Consider the following 19,932-nt stretch of genomic DNA (forward strand, 5'->3'; position numbering starts at 1 on the left):
GAATGGATCCTGCTCTTCGGTTATTCCGAGGGGCTGTCCTTGTGAAGACAACGACCTTCCCTCTGTTTGCCATCCCTTTAGCCTGGTAGCTGCAGCCTGCAGGAGGAAGCGAACGTAGACAAGTCAGCGGTTTGCCTTTAGGCAACACGGTTCATTTTCTTTTCCCTCCGATCCCTTCGTCCCAGTTTGGGGCAAGCGGCTCACCCTGCCGCACGCCACCGGAGAGCTGCCGCCTGCTTGGCCCTCCCACGCTGACGAGCAGCGCCGGGCTCCTACCGCTGCCCTCGGGCCCAGAGCGGCAGCACCTCCTGCCGCGGCTACCGCGCACCCCGGGCAGCTGCTTCGGCCCGCGCTGCCCCAGCGCACAGACCGCCGCCAAGGCCGCTGCTGCCCGCCGCGCGCCGCTCCCGAGGCACGCGTACTGGCTCTGGGCAGCGACGGCAGCTTCTCGACAAGCACATGAGCTGGTTGCCGCGGGCGCCTCTTGTCCGCGCGCCAGCGAAGACCACTGGCCAGGGCCAGTTGCAGCACCTCCATTTACGAGCGCACAGACGAGCCGACACTGCGCTTCACCGTCGCTACCGTTAGACCTGGGTGGCAGTAGTTACGGACACCATTGCAGTCCCCCTCCAGCCCCCGCGGAGCGAGTCAGTCACGGCTCCGCACTCGCGGAGCACCTGGGCGCGATCCCTCGATTGCGGAGAGCCCTGCCGTGGCGCAAGGGCTGAGAGCGCGCTGAGCTGCTCCCCATTCCGGATCCCCGCGCCCCTCAGGAAAGCAAGCGGAGGAAGAGGAGGAGGCTCTCGCTGCCGGGGACGCGAGGCCCTTTTCACGGCTCTCCCTTTCCACCTCCGCTGTCCCCCAGAGGGAGATGCGTCCCCGGGACCGCCGGCAACCCTTCCCTCCCGTCCGGCGGCGCCGCCGCCTCGCTCCGCGGTAGAAGCAGCACTAGGCGGGGGAGGGGAGAGAAAATGGAAGGGGAGGCGGAGGCTGATGTGGGGCCCAAGCTTCTCCTCGCCTCCTCTGCCTCTCGCCCCAGCCCTAGGATCTGGGGCCGCAGGGAGGGCGGGTTGGGGAGGGGGTGGGGAAGGCGGGAGGAGGAGTGGGCGGGGCCAAGCCTGAGCTTTATCCAATGAGGGGGTGCGGGAAGGCAGCCCGGGCGGGGTGAAAGTGGTCACCGCCCAGTGGGGGGAAGCGCAGAGGGCGCACTTGGAGCGGGGTGAGTAGCAGGCAGGAGGCGAGTCGGGACTTGGGCAGCGAGTGGGGCAGAGCCAGGCATTGCAGCCGCCGCACCCGGGAACTGACTCGCAGTCGCTCGCGCGGGGCGCTGCGCCGCCAGCGTGGACGGTGCTGTGGGACCGGGAGCTGACGGGCGAGCGACGAACGGGTTGACGGACGCAGCTTCCCGGAGGGAATTGGCGGGTGGAGCCGCCGCCCGGCAAAGAAGTTTGGCTGAAGCAGCAGCAGCCGCCGCGAGAGGAAACTTTCCTCGGGGGGCCGGAGGTGGGGGCGGCGGGAAGGAACAGCGGCACGCTTGGGTCCGTCGCCTGACGAGGGGGCTTCCGAGAAGCGCCCCCCGGCCCAGGCCGGGCTCCGGCGGCCGGGATGTACCTGGCAGCAGTCTCGACGGGGAGGAGACGCCCAGGCGGAGACGGCGGCTGGCACCTGGCGGCGGCGGGGTGGCTGTTCCTGCTGGCCCTGCTGCTGGGTGAGTCGGGTACGCGGGCTCTCGTCTGCTTGCCCTGCGATGAATCCAAATGCGAAGAACCTAAGAGTTGCCCCGGTAGCATCGTGCTGGGGATCTGCGGTTGCTGTTTCATGTGCGCTCGCCAACGCAACGAGAGCTGCGGGGGAGTCTATGGGCTGCACGGAGCTTGCGACCAGGGGTTGCGCTGTGTCATCCGACCGCCGCTAAACGGAGACTCCATCACCGAGTACGAAGTGGGCGTCTGCGAAGGTGAGAGACAACGGGACATCATGCATCCATCCCCTGAGGTGGAGGGACTCTGTTCGCCTGTCCCATCTGCTCGATGTCTTTTAACCTTTCCTAATGCCCCATTCCGCCTATATAAAAGTATTACCCTTAATTTCCTTTGCCCAAACTTAGAGGTTTTTCCACTTCTCGCTTTCCATAGGGCTTTACTGGTTTGCTAATATCTTGTACCAACTACTCATGGCCAACCAATGGTCCTTCATAAAGAACTTGGGAAGGGTTTGGCAGATACAGATCGGTCGGGGTCAGTCGTGCACACATGATGCTTGTTCCGGATTCCCTTCTCTGTAAGGAAACACAAAGGCTGATCATATGTTGCGAAGTTTTCCTTCCTGTTCCTGTCACTTAATATCTCCCCGCCTGTCCTACTCTGTATGTGATGATAAGGGGTGTCTTTTTTTTCCTGATGGTGCATCGAGGGGGAGGGAGAAATCCCCGTGGCAGAACTCCTCTCAAAGTAATTTCTGCTTCCTGCTTGATGAATTGGTATGAAATGCAAGAGGAGTTTACCTTCTGCACTTCTGTGTCTGTTAGAGTCCCTCGGATTTTTTATACAATTTTGCAAAATACCAAAGACAAATTTTTAGTATCAGTTTGTCTTCTATCTCCATCTGACTTTTCTCCCAAGTTGGGGGAAAATATGGCGCTGTAAAGAGATTACCGATAGCCACTAGTTTGTGATATGTGTAAATGTACATAAGAGTCGGAGCGGCAGCTTCGACAGTTCTGGAAGGGAGCGGGAGGTGGTCTCCTCTTGGCGGGTAGAGGGCGATAGAAAATACGGAGACCTGGTGAGGCAGCAGCATCTGCCCGAAGAACTAGGATTTAAAATGATGCACTATTTTGAGAGAGCTAAAATGGCTCATTTATAATGGGCAGCTGCCCTTTGTCCCGGTGCTCATTCTTGGTTTCAAACTCCATTTGCGTTCCTAACAAATAAGTTGCAAACCACAGCAGAGCAGGCCAGTGTGCCCTGCCTGGACTATAAGCAATGCCATCAGCTTTTGTGGTTGTTGATTGGGTAGGACGAGCTCCAGGGTTAAAAGCTCTGTTGTTAATTAAAAATGGTCCAAAGCTACTTTGAAGACCTTGGTTGAAGCAATGTTGTTGAATATGCATATTGCTGTAGTTTCTCTCAGTATTATTTTTAATATGTATTGAGAGGTATATAAATAGAGAAGTATAAGTAAAGAGGGAAAAGATACTTTTAAAACCTACCAGGTTTTGCATGACTTTTCTCTTTCTGCATGTTTTCAACTAAAAGATTGGCTTAAATAGGCTAAGTGCCGCCCTCCCCCCCCTCCCCCCCCCGGGCTTCCCCATTAAAGGAACTAAAAGCCTGCAATCATTAAATGCCCTAATGTTCCAACTCCCTTACTCTATCACAGTACGTATGTCTCTGGCAGTTTAGGAGTATTTCATTCCTTTGAAGTGATGCAATCTGTATGTTACTGTAGTTCAACTTGTAACACGTCCCATGTACTGTTGAAAATAGTATGAAGCGTTTGTTGGCAAGATTGCATTTCAGTTAATGTTGTGGTTAGAAACTAGTTCCAGCTGTCTCTGTAGGAATACTCAGGGAGATAACTTATCTATTTAATTTTCATTCTCATAAATGAAAAACAACTGAGCTGAACTGTCAGCCCAGTAAGTAGTCCTGGAATGCCTATTGCTGAATTGTCAGGTAACTGCCTTATCCTAAGCAGCAGAAGTAATGCCATGGTCTTCATGGTGGTGTGGCGCACAAGGGGCGGCAGCAAGGAGAAAAGGGGGCCTAATGTACTACCTCAGATTACTAAAATAAGGTTGAGTAGCTCTGTTTTTCTGATTATGATGATCTGAACAGTTGTGCAGTTTACAGGCACATGTGCAACAGACTAGACTGCGGATACCTGAAGTGTGAGTAGTACTAAATCATGCTTTTATTCGTTATGGAATAAAAGCTACTTCTTTTTGTTCTGTCTACTGAAAGTGCAAACCCTTTTCTACCCCCATTCAGGGAAGAAGAAATAGAAATCATTTACAGAACTATGTGAACAGAAATGTGATGTTTCTACTCTTCTGTCTCTTGCCTTTTCTGCAATTTTTTACGCTGAAATGACCCCTACTGGCTACAGTTATAAGCATGTTTTTATACCATTTTTGAAGCTTCAATAGTGCCTTATTTCAGAGTATTAGCATATAGTAGGCTACAGAAAACACTGAATTATTAACAGCAACTGAAAGTACTTATCTTAGTATGTAACATGCTCAGCATAAGTGAACTCTTAACACCTGGAAATAGAAGTCTCCATCTGTCATTGGTCACCTCTCTTTCTGAAACTAGAAATGGAGCAGTCTTTGTTAAAACAGTATTTATGAATAAATCTGTTGCTGATTCTGGAATCATTATCCCAAAACCTGAAGGACATCTTTGTCATGTTGCCACCTTAACTATTCACATCTATGTAGTTCTAAGGTGTAGTTTGTAGCATTATCCTTAAGTATTTAAGCATTCTTCCTGAATGTAGTTGATATTCTTGGTAAAGAATAATTCTGAGGTCAGTTCCCCTGGTGCCAGGTGGATACCCTTCCAGAGGGGCACTCTTGAGAGACTTTGCACACCCCCAGCTCCTCTTGGATTTATGAATATGCAGCTGAGGTGTTGAGACTGGGCTGGGACTGCCCTTGGTCTCTGCCTTTGAAGGAATTTCTGGTGAAGAGGCCTTGATTGCTTTGCTAAACTATTCTAATCCATAACAGTAGCATATAAAATAAAACTGAAACGAGCTGAAATTATTTTTTACTAGTGTAATGCAAACATAAGGTTTTGGCAATGTATTTGAAAAGCATAGTTAACAAAACTGCTTATCTCACTGTTTCCTTAGGTACCTTTAGAACACACTTTTATATTAATTAGCCTCTAGGTAGCCATTGGAAAGAAGTATTTCTGCTCCAGTAACTAACGAATAATATGTAGTACTTTGGCACTTTGGTGTTTTTTTGTTTGTTTTTGGTAGAGTTAGAGATGGGATGTGTGGTGGTTTGTTGACTTGCTGTTTTGTGTGTGTGCATGTGTGTTTTTGTCTGGGCTTTTTGTGTGTTGTTTTTTAGGGGGGGAATATAATTGTTTCTGTACTTTTTGTCTAGTTTAGGTAACTTAAGGTTTGCTTGAATGCTTGTGGCTTCTCTGTCTGGTGTGTAGCTTCTGATCTGGGATTCCCATGGGACCAGGAGAAAGCTGCTGCAGCAGATAGGGAAGTATGCAGATTAATCCTCTAGGCCAATTGTAAAAGCTTGCTGTGCTGTGGCTAGTCCTAGTCTCTTCTGAATGGTGGTCTGAACAGAAGTTTGGGAGCTTGGAGCATTATGGTCTGCCTGAGTTTTTCTGGCGACAAGTAGCGAGAGCCTGGATGTCCTACACGCACAGCTTTAAGCCTACCAAGGACTAATTTTCTTTCCATAGAAATGCATGATAAAGTATGAACACAATTTATTGTATGTAACCAAAGTGTGATAAAATTGGAGCTGACAAGAAGAAATGAAACTTTGAAAATCTAGTGTTTTTTTTTTTTTTTCAATATTTGGAAGAGGATAGAGCTTTGGGTTTTTTGGCATTGGAGTTCTCTAATGTTCAGGCACAATGGAATTCCCTTCTGCTTTTCTGAAGTGAGAACAACTTCCTTGCAGGTTTGCTAGTATTTTTACCACAAGTAGTGCTGCTGCTTGTAATTTCTGTGGCTAGTACCCCTAGGAGAACCTTGTTTTCAGTCCCATGCTCTGTATCTAATGGGTCAAATGATCCAAAGCCTGGAACATTATGCTTTTTTCCCCTTACACATATCTAAGCTTGGCTTGGCTTCCTGGCCTGTGATTTAGTTCAGACCTTAAAAGATCAGGTAGTGTCTTGCTCTGAATACAAGCTACTGAAGTTCATGCGATTTGGAAGTTGCATATGGATAACCCAGTTGTTTAGATTGGTTTGACTGGAACAGTGTTGCTCAGGTCTCTAAATTTTTTTGTTTCTTTTTTTTTTGTGCTACATAGTGAATGGCTAGGGAGATGTCCAACTAGTTCTGATATCTCTGGGTACAAAGATTTCTCCATTTACATCAAGTGTTAGAACCGATGATCTAGTTGGGAACTTAATCAGTGTTAAGTGGTGCACCAAATGATTGTTGGCATGAAGACAGTCAAAATACTTGTTCAAAGGCTGTCAGCAATCCAGACTATGGGGGGAAAACAATTGAAAAATTATTCATGGTGTCAGAAAAAAGTAGCACAAAAATTATTGAACTTGTGAAACTGGAATGAAAAGTAATTCTTAGATGGCATTTGTGACCATATTTAGCAGTTTCTATCCCCTGCCCCCTAGAACAACTTACTAAGCATGTGCTGACTTCTTGTGCACTGGCTGGATAATTTTTAAACTATTTCTGTTCTGTCTTGTCATTACAGAAATCTCAACATCAGTAAGAACATGTAACTTTGAGTGTGGCATGGAATTTGAATTAGATCAGGTGCATATCTGACTTGGAAATTTTTGGTTCTCTGTCTCTGGACATCATGACTCAATTTTAAACATCACTTGATTATACTATTTCAACAAAAATTAAATGGGAAAATCCAGCAGGTATGAGGAGGGGTATAGATGAAGAAGTTGTTAGAATTTTGCTCCTGTGGATTCACACAGTTAGTGGAAAACTAGCAATCTCACTGTGGATAGGCTGAACAAATAAATTTTAGAACTTAAGAGGAGTACTCACTTTTCTTTTTAAACCACTTGATCTTATATGATTCTGTCAAGCATTATCTACTGATGTGAATTTTTCCCCACAGAAAATGGTTATTTCTTCAGCTTCTCTAAAATGCTTCTTATAAAAGATTTTTAACTATCTTCAAACTTGTCAGATAGTAATTTCTGCCCCACCTAAGTATGTTTGCTGTTTAAGTACCCTCGAACTGATTCAAGAATGCTTGCATAATTTAACTACTTGCATAGTACTTGCCATTTGACTGACAGGTGTATTATGCAACAATTAATCCACTCATATGGTTCAGGAATGCCACCTTCTTCCCTTCTTTCCTTTGCACCCCCATCAAGGATCCTTCGTCTCTGAGTAAAACTTATAGCATCTCGTTCCTCTGTTCTAGTGGATTAAATGCTTTGTAGAAGTGATCTACCAAATGTCTTTTGTGACTTGTGAACTGCTTTCATTTGAGAATGGATTTAATTAACCACATGGAATGTGAACTTGAAAATGGTGAATTCAGGGGTTTGACACTAATTGCATAGTCTAATATCACATAACACAATATTGTATACTTTATGTATGCATGCAGTTTGGAAAATAACTGATGCTGACATAGAAAACTTATGTATATGGAAAAATTTGCCAATACAAGATGGGAAGATAGCCTTTATGCAAAGTTATCTAGTTTAAATTTTACATAAGCATATGGATTAAAAGATGGTCCCTGAGTGAGCTGTCGTCCAAACAGTCTAGTTTAGCCCTGTTCTGGAGAAGTAAACCTTTAGAATGCATTGAGATGGTCGGAAGCAGCTCACACCTTTACCAGAGGCAATACTCAGTCTCTGACAGTTTTCACTGGGGTATAGTGGGTACTTCAGAATCTGAAAATCATGTTAACACCTTATAGGTCCATGAGTGCTGAAGGCTTTTGGCAAGAAAACAAGTAAGAGAATGTAGGGTAGTGGACATGAGGGAAAGCATTCTCACAGGCATACACCTATTTCCATGTTCTTACTCATTTCCAAAACTAAGCCAGCTACCTTGATAATGATAGGCTACTTGTGTTTTTTTTAATAAGTGAAAAATCTAGCAAGTGTAATCTGAATCTGAGAAAGACCATATGTTGGGTCATTTCTTGAAACAAATTAAACTCCACTGTTGTTGCAGCCTGGGTTGTTCTCTGTTCAGTATTTCTTTAGAAAATCTGGATGTATGCATGTGGAGGTGTCTTCCCCTCACTGATAGGCTGTTGATAAAAGGCTGGAGTCATACTGATAATGGTATTACATGTGCTACTGTAAGATGTGCTGCTTAGATAATAGAAACACTCGAGTTGATGTTTATCTCTAAGTTAGGCATTAGAAAAAGAACGCCTTGATGCTGATTCTAAATCCAGGATATTTGGAGTTCTTTCTGTAGTCTTCTGTGACTAGCAAATTTGGTGTAATTTTTCTGAAACATCCTGCAATTCTGGTGTTCAATGATGCTGCAGTAATGTAGAAAACGCAGAAAAGTGGCAGAAGGTTTAGAGTATCGGGTTTCTTCTAATAGTGTGGACTGTTCTTGTTATAGGTTGCTTTATTCATACCCCATTTTAGAATTTGTCTTAGGCAGAAATTTTACTGTGCTTGTTGGTTTTGTCTCAGCTTCAGCAAGCCTCTGGCCAGCTACTTGTTTGCAGTGAAGCTGATGGATGCTGTTGTGGGTGCAGGCTTCTGAAGCATGTGGGGTTCAGAGTGCAGCTTGGGGGGAGGGCAGGAGGGGAAGGAAGAAGGAAAAAAAAGCCTGGAATTTTAGCTTCCTTTGGAAATGAGTACAGAGGTTTGGCCCTGTCCTGAGGCTTTAGCAATTATTCTTATACAGTTTTCTAGAGGTAGAAGGGAAGTCATCTAGGACAGCTGAAGCACTGCTGTCCATGCTCATTCTAATCAGGGGAGTACTGGTTCAGGCACTCTCTGACCGATTAAACCCTCAGACTCTGTGTAATATTTTCAGGTGACTATTTACAAAGATGTGGTTCTGGTAATAAGATTAAAATTTATTTGCAGGTTGTTTTTTCAGGTACTTAAATGTCTAGGGTTCAAACTTCAAAACTACTTATTTATTATTTCAGACCATCTTTAGGCAGGAACCCTAATAAGGAAAGTCTCAATGATTAACCAACCAAAAAAAAGCCAAGCAACCTTCTTTCCCCCGCTGCCCAGCCCCTCCCCTCCTCGTTTCCTCCCCACCAGAAAAAAGCACCCCAAAGAAACAAACCCAAAAGATTAAAAAAGAGGAGGGTACCTGGAGGAGTAAAATATTGCAGACTGTGGGCAAGGGAAAACTTTTAAAACTTGAAATAGTTATCTATATCACATGCTTCACTTAACACTTCTATTTATCTCCTTGCTTACCTCACAGCTTCTGGGACATTTTTGATAATTGAGTGGAAAGCTGGTTTGTTTAAATACTTTCTGCATTCCTTAGTATGAATTAACTGCCTTGAGACACATGCAGAACTGCTGCAGTGAAAAATATTTCTTGCTATACTGGGAATTTGATCACTAGTTTGAATAAGATAAAGGAAACAGTAATTTGAGACAAGCTTTGCATATGTGGTATTCTTGAGGTATCGAAATGTTATGGTACAGTTTTCCTTTCTAGCTTTGACTAGAAATTTTATCAGGAGGTTGCAAAATACTTTTCTGTGGACATGCATTCCACATGAAGATTTGATCTTGGAAAGTGGACCTTTCCAAAACTGCTGGTGGAAAAACTGCTTTATCATAAAACTCTCAGCTGTGTCCTACAATAGAAGTTTCTGCTGGCTCCAGTCTCTCAGATTCATGACTTCACTAAGGAGTCAGTGTGAGAGGGAAGAGGACTGCAGCCAGTGAGCTCAAACTCACTTCAAGGCTAGCTGTTCCTTCTGCTGCTTTTCAAGGTCTGAGGCTGGTTTTCAAGCATTCTTTAGTGGTGATTAGTCAGTTCTATTGTTTAGCTCCTCCAAAACATGAATTTCCTTTCCATCGTTCTTTTTTCCTGTTCAAAAAGAAGCCAAAGCCTATTGGCAAGAAGCATTTCCTTTTTTTTTCTTTAATTTTAGAAAGTCTATGGAATCCTTTCAGTCTCATACCATCTTAATGAATACCACTGATTTGAAAATGCTGTTGTATACACCACTGTGCTGGAGTGGCAGGGATCAGACCTTGCATCTGGTTTGATGGAGAAGCTTCTGCAGAACCCCTGCTTCCCAGAGAGCAGTACCAGGCTCAGTAAGGATCGCTTACCTGGCACTGTGGAAACCCCTTCAAATGCTGGGATTTGAAAGGGTGTAAGAGTCTGTAAGATGTCTTTGTTCCACTTTCATGTCAGGAGTGTGTGATGGACTCTTTGCTTTTTCAGCATCCTGAGATCCTGTCCATCATGCTTTAAAAAGGCAGAAATAGTTGAGCAATAGCTGCAGTTAAATGTAAATTATAGTATTTCATTCAATTCACTCCAGTTGTGTACCTCACCCCAAACTGTAAGATTGTAGGTGCAATGCTTGTGTATTAGTTATCAACAGTGATACTTTAGCAACCATTCCAGTCTGTTGCTTGCTGGTTTCAACTGATGATTTATCTTTCTAATAGTGTAAGGTTTTCCAAACAATAGCTGTTACTTGTAGACTTATCAAAAAGGAAGAGAAGAGTTGGGGCACAAAAACCCCCATTCTGTGTTGAGAAGTAGTGGAGAACTTGAAGGAAGGGAATGCATAAATTTAAGGAGTAGTGAATGATTCTCTGGAAAGAGCTCTCTTTGTACTTTCGACCTGCAACTATTTTCAGATGATCCTTTGCATGTGGGAACAGTAAATGCAATTATAGTGAGCTACCATGTACTTCAAAAATAATACTCCAAGTTAATTTCTTAAGAGTTGTGTACTTTTCTGGAAACACAAGTGGCTTTTCAAATGAAGAATTAAAATGCTTCAGTCATGAGCATCACACCTCACATACTGTGTAGCGAGTGCTGGTATGTAGGATTTAGCATGGAAGAAGTGATGGAATGCTGCTTACCAAAGACCTATTTCTCAGATTGTTTCCTAGACTGGACCTGTTGTTTAAGGACCTCTTGTTCAACTTGTTAATGCCTTAATCCTCTTCTCTGCTTTACATGCAAGCTATGACAGGACTTGGGAGTTTGGCAATCCAGAGCAGTACTTGAATTGCTGAAATGTTTGCTTTGCTTTAGAAAGCAGTGATTATGTCAGTGGTGGAAGAAAATGAATGAAGTTTGGAATTAATATGATGCCTCCCCTCTCATGGCTTTCTTATGGTATGAAAGCACACTTAGAAGAATTAAAAGTATTATATTCAAGAATTAACTTCAGTCTGAGTAATGCAGAACTACATTATCTGTGATGGGAACTCACCTGAGTGAGTTGCAAAAAGTAGGGAGCTGCATGCAGGTAAATAATTTCAAAGAATGACTTTCAAGATAGAGTTATCAACCTTCTGGAAACATTTGAATTGCTTCTGGGCATGTGTGCCAAAGGTAGTTGAGTGGCTGTATAACAGCAGTTCAGTGTTAACTCGGAACTGCTGAAGAGTGGCCCTTCCCTTTTTTTTGCCCCTAAGTAATCATGCCAGCACAATGAGATGGCAGAAATTGCAGCTAAACTAAGATCAGTTTGGATGAAAACAGTTTACTTGAGCTGCTTTTCAGCTGGATTGTTTCTAAAAACCTAAATGTCCACTTGATTTTCATAAATGTTCTAGAAGTCAGCTAGTAGACAGGTTTGACAGGCTCTTAGATTCTTACCTTCAGGTTTTGTCAACATCTTCCTTTATATCACCCACATTTCTGAAAGTACACATAAAAAAGCACTCTTGAAAAGAAAGCCATAGAGGAGGTCAAACAGAGCATGCAGGAAAACGTTTGTATTACAGTCCAGAATTGTTTATGAACTGTCTGATCTCCAAAATGCTGGTGTGGACAAGTTTGTGTTTTGGGATAATCCATGGAACATGATGATTTGGAGAATAATAGAGGCTAGGTTGATAGAGCCTAAACTTTGTTCAACATATGTTTCCGTTATCGGTTGACATATTGTTGACCTCTAAATGAGTAGGCATGCTGTCCTGGACCACCATTTATCTGCCTCAATCAGAGCACTAGATGCCTTTGTGTCAACTAACTAAAGCTTGAATCAGTGACGCGCTGGATTCATCCTTTAAGCTCATGCAAGTGCTTTCATGAAAGTGGTATCTTTCATTCCAAGGATTCGTCTTCTGCCTATACTGATGTGACTTCTGAGAGTTTTAAGTGCTGAACAAGTATTCATTTAACAGGACCTTTTGACTTCTGATAGTAAATGGACGAAATCAACTAGAAAAAAGTCCTAGGTCTGCCTGAAAGAACATGCTAGACTTTGCAGTGATTTACTAAACTAAAATAATCTCTTTTCTTGTTATGTTTTCTTCATCATTTATGGAAGTCTTGTTTCTTAATGAAATTGCGTAAAGCAGTCTTGTAAAAAAAAAAAAAAAAGTCCAGGCTAAAACTGGGATTGCTTTCATCCTGTCTGAATGTGACTTATTTTGTATTCACTCTGAGTAACGAAAAATATTGCTTCAAGATTCAGCATGTTAGCTGTATAGTCTTCAAGTATTACTGAGGTATTTATCTTCTCTTCCATCCTCCTAACGGCTGCTGAGCATTTTGAGGCATGGGACACCAAATCCTGGAGGGTGCACCATGCACTTCCTGTGTACTTCCTTTTCCACTCCCATCTGAGAAGTCATGAGAGGTAGCAGGTGAGATATCAAATACTAATCTGTCCTGGGAATTGGATGATATTGTGTGTGGTGCATTGAGGTATTCTGCTTTCCAAGCCAGGTGGGTATCAGCTCAAATGGGGTGTAACAGGGATACTTCTGACCTGCGTCAGCCTTGAAAAGATACAGTGCTGAAATACCCCAGAGCAAAAGGTCACAAATGGTCTGAACTGGTGTACTGGAAAAGCAGGTGTTCTGTCATCATCATCTGCATAACCACCTGTCTGCACAGCACTGGTTTCAGGAGGCAGGTGGGCAGAGCATGTCTAGGATACTGGAGGCAATGTTGTGCTGTCTCACCGGGTCTGCAGCCTCTGGGACAAATGAAGCTTCTGGCCTGCACATAATAGTAAGGAAGGAGGGCCTGTATGTCAGAAACAAGGAGTAATTAGAAATGTTTTCTTAAGACCGTTAAAGCAATCTGCATGAAACTGTGGTCCCTGTGGTTACAGAATGTGAAACACGAAGTCTTGGTGCATAGCTATTGCCTCTCTTGTTCTTATCATTATGTGGACTACTGCTGTGATTTGTAAAATACAAATTGTCCAGACTGTATTCCGGCTTCTCAAAAACAGGATGTTTTATTGTTCTTCAAATTCTCATGAGTTTTTTTATTTATTTTTTTTTTCCTCCTCCCTTTGCATGCATGGCCTTCTCTTGATGAAAGTGTCCCAAGTATTACTGAAGTGGCATTTTCTCTTGAAAAAATTTTAATAGTTTCTCTTCAGGAATATCTGTGCTTCCTTTGACTTACTAATGGAAGTTGCTGTGTGGGAAAACACATTGACTGAAAAAACCCAACCGACTGAAAAATCTAAACCAAAAAGAAAAAAACAACAAGCAAAACAAAGTAAGAGAAATTAGTTCCTGCAGTTAATGACTAATTTTCCTTTGTTTTTATGGAGTAGAAGCATTGTGAGGTTCCCATGAAAGTTCCCTTCCTTATGTCTAAAACTTGGTTGTTTTAGTGCTTTTTTTTGTGTCAGCAGGGTACTTTGGCTTACAACAGAAACCAAGCAGTTGGTCTTACAGGCAGAAACATACCTATGGCTGTCACACTTTCTGTAGGTCATGTGCAGTACTTAACTGGCAAACAGGTCTTTCCAGATGTTGGCTGGTTTTCCCCAAACAGGAAAAAACTACAGGCTAGTGGGTATTCTGCAGGTTTCTGTGATTGGACAGTACTTACGTGTCAGCCTCAGTATGTGTGTGTGTATATACTGTTACCTACCATCAGTTTTTAGATTTTTTGAGTGTCAGACTGATGAGTGACAATTTGTATTTGGCTGCAGCCTTCTACTGGAGGACAGCTTCTACTAACCCAAACAGCAGTGGGAAAAACCCCACTTTTCATGACTGGAAGATGCCTTAACTTTTTTGAAGTGTTTCTTGGCAGAGTCTGTGTTGGAAACTTGTTTGTTGATAGTGTATAACATTGGGGTGAATGGCTAGGGGTTATGGTGTGAAAGCTGCTGTGCAATATAAGTATGTAAAGATTGAAACCAGGTATTTATTCCTTTTGTCATTACTAGAAGTCAGTGACTAGATTTTTTACTACCTATTTTGGTTGACAGACAAGGTTGGAAAATCATCTGGCACTTTATAGCAAAGAATATCTAATGTTGAGTTTATTTTCTTCAATTTTGCATAAAAAGCATGTATCCTGTATTGGTGGGACATTGCTGTATGCATATTTGATCTAAGGAAGCTAAGAGATTATTTTAGGAGGACTGGTATTCTTGAGGAACTCGGAATTGACTGGATTTATCACTTCTTAGAGAGAAAAAAAATCTGGTTGCATGTAGCCTCCTTCTAAAAGGAGAATGGGCAGTTTTACAGCGGGAATATCAGTTACACTTAGTATAGAATCATGACAAGGCTGATTCAAAAGGATCAAAATCATTTGACAGGACTGATTCAAAAGGACCAGGGAGACTGGTTCTGGCTCAACTATCTTCCTGCCCCTTGGCAGCAAGGAACGTGATGTGCTTGAGCAGTTTTAGAGTATGGGTGGTAATGGAAAGCTCATTTTTGGTCATAATACAGAATTGGAAGCCTGGCATCCTGCAGAATTTTTGTAATAGAATTCACTCTACTCAGAACTTTTTGTGACATTTTTAATCAGATTTAAAAATGCTCTCTTTCTGACTCAAAATTGACTGCTATAACAGCCACATATTCTGTCCAACATTCTAATATGTGATAACTTTTGCAGATACTTAAGTTTCATTTGTTTCAGGTAGAATAGCATTCATTTGTACTACGGCTATGCATTTCCCTGAGATGACTTAGATTTCCATACTGATGGCAATAAACAGTGCTAGTAGCTGTAGCAAAAATGGGTAATAAAACAGCTGCAAACCCTGATATTTGGCAAATCCCACAGTTCAGATAAATCTGTTTTTAAAAACCTGTTACCTTGTGTTTAGCACGATGTTGAAGTAAGTTACAGCCATCTCCAGAGCAGCTGAATTTATATACTGCAGCTGAAATCCAATAGTGAGTGAGTTTATTTGTTTATTTTAGATGAAAACTGGGATGATGATCAGCTTCTTGGATTTGAACCATGCAATGAAAACCTTATAACAGGTTGTAACATAATCAACGGGAAATGTGAATGTGACACCATTCGGACCTGTAATAATCCATTTGAATTTCCAAGCCGGGATACTTGCCTGTCGGCCTTAAAAAGGATTGAAGGTAAGCACTTGTCTTCAGTAATTCAGAGTTAGTAATTTTTCTGTGCATTTGATGAAAAGCTAGGGGTAGTTTAATATGTCTTGGGCTGACTTGGGTAGTTTCAGGTACCTATGATCTTTTACTTGTCTTCAGAAGACAGTTGTATGCTTTAAAGGAAGATAGGAGTTCAGTAGGCTTGGCTTTCCAAATATGTAGGTTTAAGAATGGAGGAAACTGATTCTTTGTGCTTCATGTGTTTGCAGATTTTAAGACTGAATTTCTGTTTATGGTAGCTACCTTTGTGTATCTTTAGCTGTAAAGCATTGTGGAAAAATCCTTAAACGTATTGATGTGACTGAACCATGAATAAACAGATTTTAATAGCAAAGGCATAGCAAAAGGAGTAGTTGTTGATCGTATTTGTAGTTTTTCTTGTGTGATTGAATGAGTTGCTTTTTCTTTTTTATATAATGTAATGTTACTTTAATGCCTGTATTTTTCAGTTTCCATGTTGCTTTGATTAGACTTGCATTAGACCACATGTTTATGCATCTGCACACATACCTGATGTTTTGTTTGTTTGGGTTTTGTTTGTTCCTGTTGATTTTGTTTTGTTTGGGGTTTTAGTTGTTTCCTATGGCTGAACTAGAAATGAATTGACTCAGATGTATCCAGTTGCAGTTAAATTTCCATGGTTTATTTCTAGGGCTTTGAACATCTGTCAAAAGTTTGTTCTCAGGCTCTTTCTATGGTGCTGTAATCATTTATTTTCTAAAGTGTACAGGAATGTGCAAAAGTGGTATGAACCTGCTTAGTTGGTCTACTTTAAATCAGTATTTAAAGTCATGATACAAAAGTAAATGTAATTCTAGGGCTACTAACCATATTTAAAGTTAATATCTTTAAGTGTGATCAGATGACATCTCTTGCATTCTTTTTGCTAAGAGAAATTTCTGTTCTGAGCTACAGTCTTAAAACAGGGAGCTCTTGTGAGAAAAATGCAGCGGATGGAAACATTCGCTATCAGTCATGATGTTGGTCACTAAGGGTGTACAAGAGCTTCAGGTGGGTGTTTTGTGGTTTGTTTTAGTTCTAGGAAGAGGGAGTCATAACCTGTGGCTTTTCTTGTTTGTTGCTGTAGTAGTGGGCAGTAACATACATGGATTCTTAAGTAACTTTACTTGTCACTAATTTTTTAATTTGTGAATGTATGACTAAGTCTGTAGTAATTCATCAGGACTCTTTTGGCATCACAATTCATCATATATTCAACTTGCTAAGGAAATATGCTGTGGGATGCCTTTTTTTTTTTTTCAGAGTTGGAGGAAATGGACTTAGTCTGTGGAATGGCATAGCTAAAGCAGATCGAGTAGCTTGCCTTTGGCAACCTCACGTTTCATCTAAATTCCCATTTTAAAGCTAATAGCCTTTTAAGCTTAGCTGTGAGGTAACAGTATTCTACATGTAAACTGTCTAATATGACAGCAGTGGTGCAGTTGGACTTTTAGAAGTGTGACATTTGTTTCCTTGTTTTTTTTTTTTTGTTGTTGCTTGTGGTTTTTGGGTAGTGGGAAGGATTTCCTTCTAAAACCTCAGAATATAGGGTGATAGTTGTTTTTTATCCCCGCCTTTCACAGGTAGGAAGGGTAGTTAATGCAAGTGATGAAACAACAGTAGCTTTAAATACAAAGTCTGACAGTTATAACTTGAGAGATAGAATAGTCCAGTTTTTACTCAAAAGACTGTGAATTTGCCTTTGCGTCTCGCTGTCAAATGCTTGAAGTTAAATCTATCCGTATTTCCCAACAGAAAGGCAGAAAGTCATAGCATAACGTTGATTTGCTGCATTTGACAGCTGTAGTCAGTCCAATCTGTTTACTGTATTTTATACTGTGTAAATGCTTGTTCCCTCTTTATTGCCAGAACTGGAAATTCAACTGCTTATGGAGGTTGTTTCTTTAAATGCATTACTTCTTGTTTTGGTGCTCTAAAGCCAAACTAATGTTTCATCCTGTACCTAAGCTAATGGAAAAGAATAACTTCTTTCCTTAGTGCTTGCCACATTCCTGCTCAGTAAGCAAGCCAAGTCTCTTAGGTAGAACGGGGTAGCCACTTTGGTGTGTCTGGAGCCAGTATTTGCTGTTTGAGTATTTCAGGCTTTAAAAGCTTATACACAGAAAGTGGAATTCATCTGTTTGGAAAGTCTACCTGAAACATGGCTTAAGCAGTATGCATGTTCAAATGGATAAATCTTTCAGATTCTTTAAGGCAAGCTAAGTGTTAAACTGTATCATTATGTAAAAGGAGATAATTCATAAGATCTGTTAAATATGTATAATATTTTCCTAAAATCCAAAGTACTGATATCTAATTCCACTTTTTTGCCTTGTCTATTAAAGATAATAGCAGGAAGATTTAAAACTGATTTGAATCTTTAATAGAATCTGCAGCTATGGAAAGTGAGACTGAGAGAGAATAGCCTAGCTTCCCCCTCCTGACCACACTTGATATGGATAATTAAATATACAGTGTGATTAAAAAGACATAAATTGAGCACCTAAATGATGGCTACACCATAGTCAGTTTCTGAAGAAATCTTAAAGAAAAGTACTATATAAACATCTATTTCCATTCTACTTCAAGAATATTTACTAAGCAATTGAAAATGTTTTCTCTTGTTCATTAATGTGTCACTTTTTTATATTCGTTATGTTTGTGTTGTGTTCGTATGTTGATGAATTTCCATAATACAGCTGAAGCAAGAGAAGATACTTAACCCCATCCTTTGAGGGGAAAACAGGTCAGGGAGCTTTCCTCTAATCATGGAGGTAATTGGGAAGGTCCTATTAAGTGAACTATTTTTGGGTAGTACTTAAACGCAGCTAAAATAAATTTGTAACTTTACAGAATATTTGATAGAGTAGGACCTAGAAAATCATTTTACAATGACATCTAGAGAAATTCTGGCTCAAGGAATTTCATTGAAGTTGAATAGGTATGACAGGTTATCTTGGGCTATATAAATTCGTTTAAGTGAGGACCCATCTTTCAGTATCCTAGGCAGTTGAGGCAAGGCTACTGCAAAGACACATGGTGCTGGATCAGTGTGGTTTACTTGTTCTGCTTAAAATGAGTTCTGTGGCTTTTCTTACTTTTTAAGAATTTTTTTTTTTATTTTGCAGTTTTGTTGTTTCCTTGAAAGAAAGAAGGGTGCAGATAGGCTGCCCCAACCATACCAAGTGTATATAAGGTCTATGCCCAGGAATGTTGGTGCTAATGCATAGCATCAGCTGTAGTTGCCAGCTCTGTCAACCTGTATGGCTTACTAAAAACTACCTTTGCCTGCAGATGTGGAATCTGTTCCATAAATACAGCCTGGCAAGTAACAAGTGGTGAGTGGAAGTCTGGAGTCCCATTTCCAGATCTCAGTCTATATGTGCTAATAGCTGAAGGCTTCTGCATGTAGTTTTGGTTTCTTGTCTTTTTGTGCTTTCACCTTCCCTCTCAAGTGCCTTCTAGCTATCTTCCTTTTTTTGTCTAGTTTGTCTTGTACTTAAGCTTTTTGGGCAGTGTGTGGTCTTTCCTTTTCGTCTTGATGTCAGTTCTAGCTTGCTCACTCAGCTAAACTGAAGTTTTCTCTTTAGCTTCATACAGGATTTTTTTCTTTCTGTGTCAGCTTATTTGTGCTTGCCTTCCTGGGCTTCTTGTATTTCATTCTACCTTTATCTTTCCCTGCCTTCTTTTCTTGCTATCTTTGTCTACCTATTTCATCCTGTTTGCACCCAAGTTCACTTAAACCACATAAGGCAAGTACAACAACTTTGTCTATATTTGTGTCTGAAAACCGGGCTGCATGGGTGCTAGCATCATGCTGTTTAGGTGCCAATGACAGGGCCTGAAAGCCGTGCTCTTTATTTTGTCTGCTGAAGTCTTTCTTTGCCCTGAATTGCAGTTTATAATGAGGAGAGTCTGTTATAATTGCTACTCAAATGTATGTTGCTTCTGTACGGGTGCTCATATCTGTTTTTTAACATCTTTCTTTGCAACATGGACAGTGGAATTGAGTGCACCCTCAGCAAGGTTGTCAATGACATTAAGCTGTGTGGTGCAGTTGACACACTGGAAAGAAGAGATTTCATCCAGAGGGCCCTTGGCAGGCCTGTATCATCCAGGCTGTGTGGAGAATGAATTGAGAGCAGCCCTGAGGAGGAGGTCTTGAGATTGTTGGTTTATGAGAAAGTCAGTGCAAGCTGGCAGTGTGCACTTGCAGCCTAGAAAGTCAACTGTATCCTGAGCTATGTTAAAAGGAGCGTGACCAGCAGGTTGAGGCAGGTGATTCTGCCTCTCCATTCTGCTATTGTAAGACCCCACCTGAAGTACTGCATTCATCTCTGGGGCCCCTGATGTGAGATGGGGCACAAAGATGACCACGGGGATGGAGCACCTTTGCTATGAATAAAGGCTGATTGAGTTGAGGTGGTTCAGCCTGGAGAAGAGTAGGCTCCACAGACACCTTTTAACAGCCTTCCAGTACCTGAAAGGGGCCTATGGGAAAGCTGGAGAAGGATTTTTTACAAGGGCTTGTAGTGGTAGAATGAGGGCTAGTGGCTTTAAATGAAAAGTGGGTAGATTTAGGTTATGTGTAAAGAAGTTTGTCACTGTGAGAGTTGTGAGACACTGGAACATGTTGCACAGAGAAGCTCAAGGTCAGGTTGGGTAAGAC

At 42.0% G+C, this 19,932-nt stretch overlaps 1 protein-coding gene across 1 annotated transcript in view; it reads left to right on the top strand.

Annotated features, from left to right (window-relative positions):
• Nucleotides 1-1,605: 1,605 nt before the first annotated feature.
• The window catches only part of CRIM1 (cysteine rich transmembrane BMP regulator 1), a 189,736-nt gene continuing 171,409 nt past the window's right edge, over nucleotides 1,606-19,932 (top strand). Inside the window, exons 1-2 of the mRNA XM_054393879.1 lie at nucleotides 1,606-1,957; nucleotides 15,057-15,230. Coding sequence (XP_054249854.1) covers nucleotides 1,606-1,957; nucleotides 15,057-15,230 — 526 coding nt within the window. The remainder of the gene's footprint in view (nucleotides 1,958-15,056; nucleotides 15,231-19,932) is intronic.

The sequence above is a fragment of the Indicator indicator genome, chromosome 2 (assembly GCF_027791375.1).
Source record: "Indicator indicator isolate 239-I01 chromosome 2, UM_Iind_1.1, whole genome shotgun sequence".
NCBI lineage: Eukaryota > Metazoa > Chordata > Aves > Piciformes > Indicatoridae > Indicator > Indicator indicator.